The sequence below is a fragment of the Coturnix japonica genome, chromosome 12 (genome assembly GCF_001577835.2).
Source record: "Coturnix japonica isolate 7356 chromosome 12, Coturnix japonica 2.1, whole genome shotgun sequence".
Taxonomy (NCBI): Eukaryota; Metazoa; Chordata; class Aves; order Galliformes; family Phasianidae; genus Coturnix; species Coturnix japonica.
In genome coordinates, this window is record NC_029527.1 from 6816294 (window position 1) to 6826480 (window position 10187).

General features: G+C 47.8%; 1 protein-coding gene across 1 annotated transcript; it reads left to right on the forward strand.

The window, feature by feature from the left end:
* Nucleotides 1-384: 384 nt before the first annotated feature.
* Nucleotides 385-7827, forward strand: RPN1 (ribophorin I). The gene is made up of 10 exons (XM_015875382.1): nucleotides 385-831; nucleotides 1132-1196; nucleotides 2500-2806; nucleotides 3014-3223; nucleotides 4191-4383; nucleotides 4709-4808; nucleotides 5054-5192; nucleotides 5382-5501; nucleotides 5951-6196; nucleotides 7238-7827. The coding sequence occupies exons 1-10, from the start codon at nucleotides 400-402 to the stop codon at nucleotides 7418-7420; spliced, it is 1995 nt and encodes a 664-aa protein (XP_015730868.1). The 5' UTR covers nucleotides 385-399; the 3' UTR covers nucleotides 7421-7827.
* Nucleotides 7828-10187: the final 2360 nt, after the last annotated feature.

Below are 10187 nucleotides of genomic sequence, written 5' to 3' on the forward strand. Positions count from 1 at the left end.
ACAGACTCAGTATGACTCAATTATCACGGTTAGGAATGGATCTGAGCACGGGGTGAGCGGATCACAGCCTGACTCACAGCTCTCTGGGGTCTGGGACGGGTCAGCTTTTGAAATGTCACATTTGGCAGCAAGCTCAGAGCCAGGATCTGGGCTGAATCCAACGCTTTGGCTCTGGATGTAACAACTGAGACCCAGTTATCTTCAGACACGATGGAATGTGCATTATTCCTTAGCCTCCCTTTGCCAGGAGAAATCTCCCTGAGGGAGGGAGGGGAAATCAAGGCAGTCTGGAGTTCATTTAGTCTCAATGACAGAGGCTGGGGTTGGAGGAAGGGCAGGGACAGCTGGAGAGGATGGTTACACACCAAACCCACACTGACACGCAGGGGGAGCCCCAAGATGCAGCAGCGCTCAGCAGACCCTGTATCAGACCCCGCCTTTCTATTCAGGCACTCGCACAGCCACCTCCCTCACCGGGGGCCTCACGCGCTGCTGGGCGCCGCCATCGCGCCGTCTCCTATCCCTCTGGGCGCCGCCATCTTGTGCCCTCCCCGTCCAGCGCGGGCGCCGCCATCTTGCGCCCTCCCCATGCACGCGTCGGCCATGGCGGGGCTGCTGTGCCGCCTGCTCCTCTGCCTGGCGGCTTTGGGGGCCGCCTCCGCCGACCTGCAGCTGGACGAGGTGCGGCGAACCGTGGACCTGAGCACCCACCTGGCCAAGGTGTCGGCCGAGCTCAGCCTGGCCAACGCACCGTCCGGCCCCGCCGCCTCCTCCTTCTTGCTGGCTCTAGAGCCGGGCCTGGAGCCTCGCCTGGCCTACCTGGGGGTGCAGGTGAGTGTGGGAAGCGGAGGGGGGACCCGCAGGAATGGAGGGCTGCGGTACGGCACGGGGCGGCACGGCCACGTCGGCACAGCGCCGCGCCCCGCCGGGATGGGACACGTCGGCAGCGGAACAAAGCGGGATGAGGTTCTGACCCCAGGCAGCGTTATGGGTGGTGGGTGCTTCCCTGTCAGATTATACGTCCCCTTAAAAGCCAGTGGGAGCATCCCCTTAAAAGCTACGTATAGTATCTAACCTGGCTGCTTTAACTGAGTGAAAGAACAGAGCATTGATCGCTGTATTCTGGAACAGGTGAAGGGTGAGGAAGAGGAGGAGAACATCTTGGAAGTGAAAGAGACGAAAGTGAAGGGGAAAAGGTGAGTGTGACCCTCGGAGGACTGTGCCTGGAGTTACACATCTGGGCTGCAGCGCTGTCCTCAGGCTGAGACTGAAGTGCTTCACTGTTCTGTGAACAGGGAGAGCCCTGGTCTTGTAGCTGAGATGTGCTCTGTGCTGACTGCAGGGCTAAGGAATACAGCAGTCAGGCCAGGTCCTGATGCACAAAGGCATTGTAAGAATCACAGAATCGTTAACAGTGGAAAAAAACACTAAGATCATCCATTCCAACCATCAGCCCATCACCACCATGTCAGCTCAACCACGTCCCTAAGTAACATGCTATTCCATCAGGTGGAAGAATTATAGCTCTAGTAATACCTTATGGGGCCTCAGATGATTGGCAGTGGTGATGACAAATTACACATGCTCTTTGGCTGTATCCCCAAGCACTGTTCTTAGTCTGTGGTGTGGAAATTAACAGTGTGTGGGGTACTGTAGTCCCTGCTGTGGGGACAGAGCACACTGTCTTGTGCCTCGGGCTCTGCCCCGCCAACCTTGGGATGCTGTGCATGGGTTGCAATGCAGGGCCAGCATGTGATTTCAAAGCCGTGCTGAGAAAATAAAGGATCTTTTTAAAAGCATGTCAAAAGTACAGTGCTGCTGAATGTTAAGGGGATGGCAGCCGTGCAGTTACATTGCTCAGGTGGATCTGGGCTCCTCATAGCTGGAAGCCTCACATTATTTTGCTTGTGGGACACGAGGCATGGTGTGAAGTCCACATGCTGCTCACATCCATCTGGTACTTACTAAGCAGTATAGTGAAACCTCAATGCATTCTGTAGTACCCCATTCCAAAACTGTACTCATTTCCTAACAGTACTTTGGTTTCAGTTCCTGTAGGCAAAAGCTGAAAATAAAGATTTGGTGGAACGTGTTCAGAAGACAAGTTATAGATATCTCAAACACATTTGCACATGCTGTTTTTGATTCATATCATTCTTGTCATCTGGAGAATAGGAAAATGCCACTGAAGCATGCATTATAAATGCAGAACTAGAGACAGGAGCATATCACCATTCCATTCCCAAAATGACACCCAGATATCTGTGAAAGAGGCTATAATTGTGCCTAAACACAGTGCACCCCATGTTTCCTGTTGTCCTGCCCTCTCAGTACAGAGTAAGCTCGCCCTCTTGAATGAGGCCTCTGGGGAGCAAATAAAACATTGTTCCCAGTTGCACACCATGTATCCAATACAGAATCTCATGTGTTTCCATGCACAGGGGGGGTTGGATCTGACTGTTTTCCAGGGGAGATCTCACTACCTCTTCTTCCTTGCAGTGGGAAGTTTTTCTCTGTGAAGCTGCCATCTCCTTTGGCACCTGGGGCCAAGGTCCGAGTCTCTGTTGAAATGGTTTTCACACACGTCCTGCAGCCTTACCCCACTCACATTACCCAGAGCGAGAAGCAGTTTGTGGTCTTTGAAGGAAATCATTATTTCTACTCACCATACTTCACCAAGACCCAAACAACTCGTGTCAAACTGGCCTCAAGGAATGTAGAGAGTTATACCAAACTGGGAAACCCTTCCCGCACAGAAGACATGATTGAATATGGTCCCTTTAAGGACATCCCTCCATACAGCCAGGTAAATACCTGCACAGAGAGATTGTGACCATGGTACCTGGTATCCTGTGTGGATTGGGCTGGGGTGGCTCAAGTCTTCCCATACAGAAGCAACTTCACCTCTGTAGAGTTTGTTGAGGAAGTTTCTCTTGGGGACATAGAGACCCATAATTGGGAGGGGAGGTTGCTCCTCGCTTTGGGTTAGTCACTTGCTTTCTCTCCCTGCTAGGACACTCTGAAGGTGCACTATGAAAACAACAGTCCATTCCTGACCATCACCAGTATGACCCGAGTTATTGAGGTGTCCCACTGGGGAAACATTGCAGTTGAAGAGACAGTTGATTTAAAGCACACAGGAGCAGTGCTGAAAGGGCCCTTCTCCAGATACGACTACCAGAGACAACCAGACAGCGGAATCTCTTCTGTCAAGTCTTTCAAGGTTGGCATTTTGCATCACCTGTTCATACTGTGGCTTCTTCCTCATATCCCTAGATTCAAGTACATCAATAAATTAATATCCAGTTGTGAGTAATACGGGATTATTAAAGCTCTGATATGTTTTTAGAGAAGGATCATTCCAAAAAGCCAAAAGTGGTTTTTGGAAATAGAAATTGAAGGCTATATGCCTTATTACACCTGGTGGCCAAAGAAACTGCGTATGCCAGGCATGTAGCATCTCTCTGCACTCTTAACCCTCCAGCCTCAAGAACTGTCTTAAACCCCTTAATCAAATGCATTAACAGTTCTGGTTTCCTGTTTCCACTATACAAAGGCCTTTCATCCTTTCCCTATCCTCCTGTTTTCAGAGTTGCCTTTTCTATCATAGCACGTTGAACAATAATTGGAAACTCAGCCATCCATTCCTTGCTCATAAAACACTTAACAAAAGTTAAAGCTGTGGCTCTGTTAGCCAGATATGAGAAAGTATTTTATGTCTTCATCTGAACCAAAACCTTCCCCACTCACTGCTTGAGGCCTCCAGAATTGATTGATGTAGTTCTGCAAGGTGATGCTGCCAAAGAGAAATCTCATTTTGCTGTGCATAAACCAGCAAGCTCAGTGAGAGCTCGGGGCAGTGAGCTGGAGTGAAAAGAGAATTGCTGTTCTGGTAGGTGAGATGAAATCCTCCGCTGTCTGGAATATTTGAAACTAGGTTGGAGAATGCCCTGATTTTCCACATTCCACTTACTCACATTCGCTTATAGGTCAGGTAAATTGACTACTGGCAGTCACTTCAGTGACTGATCACTCAGAATACCACAATTTTACCTCTTAGTGCTGAATGGCATTTTGTTGTCTCATGTGGGAGCACTGTTTTCTGATACCTAACTGCTGTTGGTGGCTTTGTCAGTTCCACTGGAACTAATTCTTAGTCAAGGAACTGACTGTTGCTTCTCTTCACACAGACCATTCTCCCAGCTGCTGCTCAGGACGTCTATTACAGAGATGAAATTGGAAACATTTCCACCAGCCACCTGCTGGTCCTGGATGACTCTGTTGAGATGGAGATCCGTCCCCGCTTCCCACTTTTTGGGGGTTGGAAAACCCATTACATCATTGGCTATAACCTGCCAAGCTACGAATACCTCTACAATCTCGGTGGGTTGTTTGGGCAAAGGGAATAAGAAATCTTTTCCTCTGCATTTAAAGGTGGTTGCTGTTCAGTAATGAATTCAAAGCCATGCTATGCTGTACCTTAGCAATTGTTGCTAGGAGCTATTTCTAGAATATGCAAATCCATTCCTCTTTCCTGTGCTTCCTACAGGTTTTTGTAGACATGTTTAAAACATCTTTGAGTGCGCTAGTGCCCCCTGCTGTATGACGCATCTGTTTGAATTCTGGTTTTGCTTCTAATAGAAGCTGAGCTTCAGGCTTGCTCCTTGTTCTTTGAAACCTAAATACTCCGTGGTCTTCACTCTCCTAGGCGATCAGTATGCCTTGAAAATGAGATTTGTGGACCATGTGTTTGATGAGCAAGTTACAGATTCTCTGACTGTCAAGATTGTACTTCCAGAAGGTGCCAAGTAAGTGCTGTTACTCCTGGTTTATTGCTGTAGAAGATGCTGTGTTGGTAGCAGTTATTGTGGCTGTTCTGTTGGACTAAAGGCAGTGAAACAACACTGACTGTACTTGTAGAGACCTTGGTACACAGCTTTGCTTCCTTTTAGAGTGTTGTTTAAATTGCATAATTGGCCTTATGCTGGAGGCCACAGTTGGCCAGCCAAGTCCTAGCGTAGACTCAGACAGGACTGTCTGGCTTTATCCACAGGAATATCCATGTGGACAGCCCCTATGAAATCAATCGTGCTTCAGATGAGCTTCACTACACATACCTGGACACTTTTGGACGCCCAGTTATTGTGGCACACAAGAGCAACCTGGTGGAGCAGCACATCCAAGACATAGTGGTGAGCATATCCACCCTGTGAGGTTTACCTGACCAGTTGGGCCTCCTCTGTATTTGTCATGATGGCCAAAACATTCATGTTTGGTTTCAGAAATGAACACCTCCTTAACTACAGCTTGTTCTGCTGCCTAAGGTGTTCTGTCCTTTGGTAACATGGGTCACTGCTCAGTGTTTCAAACTTCTCTCGTAGGTCCATTACTCCTTCAATAAAATACTGATGCTGCAGGAACCTCTGCTGGTGGTTGGAGCTTTCTACATCTTGTTCTTCACTGTGATCATCTACGTGAGGCTGGACTTCTCCATCACTAAGGTACTGTATGAAGAGCTCTTTGCAAATGTTAATTGCTTACTCAGGCTACGGCCAGTGATTTTTCATGCCAGAATTCTCACCAGCTGTTCCCACTTGACATTTAAGTGGATCCCTGTTGTTAAACTCCCACAGGGTTTGGTGTACTGTGGCTAATCTGAGTTTTGCCTCCTGGATAAAAAAATATATATGTAACAATTTGTCTCTGATAAACAAGAACATCTACAAACCTTTCTGCAGTGCTTTTGCTTGCTATTTTTCAAGCTCCTTGTTGGGCTGTGCTGAATTTCTGAAGGGTGCTTGCCCTAGTCAGTACTTGTACCGTTTCCTAGTTGCTGTCAGTTGACCTAATTGCAAAGAGTGCCATTTCTGTAACAGTCTTGTGGTACATATCAGGCAAGGCTTAATGCAGATCAAAGATAGGACTGCTTTGATCTTCTGTCATCTTCCAGGATCCAGCTGCTGAAGCTCGGATGAAAGTTGCCTGCATCACAGAGCAAGTGCTTACTCTGGTAAACAAGAGACTTGGGCTGTACCGTCATTTCGATGAAGCAGTGAATAAATACAAACAGTCACGGGACATCTCCACCTTAAACAGTGGCAAGAAGTCTTTGGAGACAGAACATAAGGCCCTGACAAATGAAATAGCTGGTCTGCAGTCTAAACTGAAGACAGAAGGCTCTGACTTATGTGATAAAGTAAGAAATGTTAATTTTCCAAAGCTCTCCTGCTTTTGGCTCAGTCAGATATTTGAGTTGACTTTTAATATGGTGTTTAGTTTCTGCAGCTTGTATCTTTCCCTCTCCCCTGCAAAAACTGTCTTGATCCCTGCCAGAGGGAAAGATACTTTTTTTTCCTTCTTTTTCCACTTGCAGTAATCTTGGTTATGCAGCCATGTTGTTAAACAGCTGCTTGTGCTGTTTCTTAAGCAGCCCCTAAAACCTGCTGCATGGGTAGTAGTTTTGTAACACAATCTTGATGCTCACTTTGCTCATTACTGGGACAGCTGGCAAAAATGGAAACTACCAACATCAGTTCTGACTCTACTACTGACACAGGCCAAGCTATTATCATCTCCCTAATCTCATATTTTCTTCCAGGTATAAATTTGATGCTGATAGATCTTTCATAACATGATGCTCCTCAGGGGGTATTTTGCTGTGCTGTGTTGAAAGCTGCAATACAGAGAGCACACCTCACTGCATCTGCTGTATTTCAGAACTTACCTGGAACAGCCACCTAACCCCAAGCAGGGGATGTTTTAATCACTAAGGTCCATTCAACCAACAGACACTTTTCTTAATCTGTTATTACCTGAAGGGGTAGCTCTGTCATTATAGAGCTGTTGCTTGCACACCATTGACATTAACTGCAGGGGCACATCTTCCAGCTGTCATAGTTGTGATATAGCTTAAAGCCTTTAAAACCCATCATTAAGCTCTCTTTAACAGTCATTGCATCTGTCTCCTGCCAGTATGGCTCCTGGGTCCTTAGAGCCCTTTTACATCTGCTCTGCTTAATTATCCATTCATGAGATGTTCCTCATAATGTGTTGGCAGGAAGAGGCAGCAGCTCAGGAGGCAACATGCAGGGATTGGAGACATTTCTATTTAGCACTGACTTCATCTTTTGCTATACCTCAGTCATCTATTCCAGCTTCACTGTAGGGACGTTGAGGATTTTTGTGGGGTATTTTTTTTGTTTTCTCTAATATCCCTTTTGTTTCTTATTCCTGTAAGGTAAGTGAGATTCAGAAGCTGGATGGCCAAGTCAAGGAGCTTGTTTTGAAGTCTTCGGTGGAAGCTGAGCGGCTTGTAGCTGGCAAGCTCAAGAAGGACACCTACATTGAGAATGAAAAGATGCATTCCAACAAGCGTCAGGATCTGGTCACCAAAATTGACAACATCCTCGATGCGCTGTAATTCTCCAGTATAGCAGTCAGGTGGAGGGGAGAGGTGTGAAAGGAGATGAGAAGCCTGGGAATAGATACACATTGAGCCAAAACTCCTTCCCAGAAAAAAATAAGGAAAAAAAAAGTTAATGTGAAAAATATCTGCAAGTATGTTTTATTTTTAGATTGTTCCATCGAGCCTGTCTGCTCAGCAACACCTGCTGTGCAAGGGACCACAGTATCATACTGTTTGGCTGGTAACAGGGTTTCTTTCCTAGAAGTGAGACTCAGCCTGGTGACAGAAGTCTCCCACTTTCAGTTTTCCCTGTATAGATGTGTCCTGGCCAAGCTGACACAGCACAGACATGCTCATGGCAAATCCAGATGTTGCATCTCCTGAAAGAATAAAAGAACCCTTTGTTCTACTTTGAGATAAAACTGCCACTGCCTTGCCTTTCCATGGTGGGACAGGGAGGGGAGGGTGAAGAAGTGCTGTGTGCCCCATCCCTGCCTCTAGTCCAGGAACATGCAGAGCTCTGCCAACCTGCACAGCCCTGACTGAGGCAGGAGAGCCAAGCCCTCCTTCCATAAGGATATGCATGCACTTACAGCCTCACAGGGAATAAAAACACAACACACTTCTCTGCAACTGGGCACACCCCAGCCCTTTCAGACTGCTGATACTGTCTGTCGCTTCCCTGACAGGTCCACTCCATGATGATGTGCAGTTCTCTGCTAAACAAACACAACTTTTCCTCTCCCAGGGCTTTTCCCTCCTGAGAGGGCACATGTTTTTAGCAGGCCTGAGAAACATCAGTAAACTTCAGTTTCAGCTCTTGCTGTTGCTCAGAGCCCCTGGACTGGTGCCTGAGGAAGCTTTTGGTGCCAGGAGCCAGCTTTCAAGGTGCCAATTAGTGCATACTTATTTCCTTCTTTAAGAAACATTGGACAGGAGAGAGAGAAGGAGAGCTCTGTGGCTTCACCACACCTATGGTAGCTGTACCTGGCCTTACATCATTATTAACCTGTTAATTAATCATCATTAACCTGTAACAAAACATGCAGGGCATAGGGAGGTAGCAGGAGCACCTACAGTGAGACAGGACCTACTGTTGCATCTGAGATGTTGTAATCAGGTCCAGGGGATGGAGGAGAGCGATCAAATTGCTGATCTGAGAGTTATCTTTCCCCCTTGAAAGAGAAAGGCAGTACCACTCTTCCTGCCCTGATCCCTCCCAGCAGCCTTGTCCCTGGTGAGTACAGCAGTGTCTGTCACACCCACTACATCAAAAGTCCGTGGGGGCACACTGAGTGTCACTGTGTCTGTCCCTCCCTCTCCCAGGGGCCCTGCTTGATCATTGACATGGCTCAGCCCTCGTGCCTGCTGGGCAGCTTCAGATCCTACATTTTAAAGGAAGCTTTGGCTGCAGAGATAGCTGCTATAAATAGGGATGAATGCAGACAGCCCTAGAAAAAGTGGCCTCTGGTCCCTGAGGAGAGCTGTCCCAGTTCCAGTGTCTGAGGATAAAGCTGCCACTGGAACAAGCAATGCTTTGCTGTTCTACATTCTGCTGCCCTCCTCGGGCAACCACTGCCCCTAGTGCTGTGCAAACACAGTGCTACTGCTCCTTGAGCCAGCAATTATACATGCGAAGGGCAACACCAGGCAGGTGGCCCAGGGTTAGGCTGTGTGTGCAGCCCCTGGGCTGCTAGGGAGACACAGCACAGAGGCACCCTGTGCTCTAAAACATACAACCTCCCAAAAAAGGACAGCTGAGTTTCCACAACCATAACCTACAGCAACACATATACATCATAAACACCCCCCCGCAATTGTTCAGCAGCAGAGCGACCTAAAAATCAGAACAATTTATGGATTCCTGCAAACTTACTCCTGACAATACACTAGAAAAGGAGAAAGAAAAAAGTAAAATGGCACCTACTGGGATCTCAGAGGCTGGAGAAAAGCTAGAGCAATAACACCTGAGAACAATAAGTAGGTCAACTAGGGCTGCAGCTGTCAAATTTAAAGGGAGAGGCCTCCAGCCTGAGGGGTGGGGTCAAAATTAATCTAAATTGTTTTGCAAAAGCCCCATTGCACATGGGTTTCTGGCTAGCAGATCCTCCCCTGGTGGCTGACCTTTCTCAGGTGCTGTTGAAGGAGCAGTCCTCATCAGGAGAGAGATCAAGGAGCTCAGTCTCTCTGCTGTGTGGCTCAGTTTGCTTGCTTTCCTCCTGCACCCACTGTGTCCTTCGCTGCTGCCAGCTCAGCCACAGCCACTGTCCATTCTGCCACCAGAGCTGTAGTCAGTCCAGCAAGTCCCTGGTCAGGCACAGGCTGACAATATCTGGCTCTTGTTCAGAGCAAATTGCCTGGGGAGGCTGTAAGGAATCAGGAGACATGCCAGGGGAATTGCAGAGCAGCAGAAGGAAAAGGAAAGCTTGGATGAAGGAACGAATAGACCCTGCAGCAGATTAGCATCTCACGGGTAATTAAAGCTGAACTCCGCTGGGACTCTGATTAGTTTTGCTCCTATGCAGAATGTGGAACCAAAAGGTTGGAAGGGCTGCTATTTGCCTCCACAGGAAAGGGAACAACACTAAGAGAGAAGGAAAAAAGAGTATGTTGAAGAAGGAAAAGGAAACCACACAAACACAAGATTTGCCAGTGAAAGCGAGCGGCCATGATTTCAGGTCACTGGCTCAGCACAGCCGCTGCCTGGCAGGGTGGCACTGGGCTGCCCATGATGTGTGCTGGGCTCTGCTGTCCTCTGCTATCCCTGTCCTTCACACTGCTG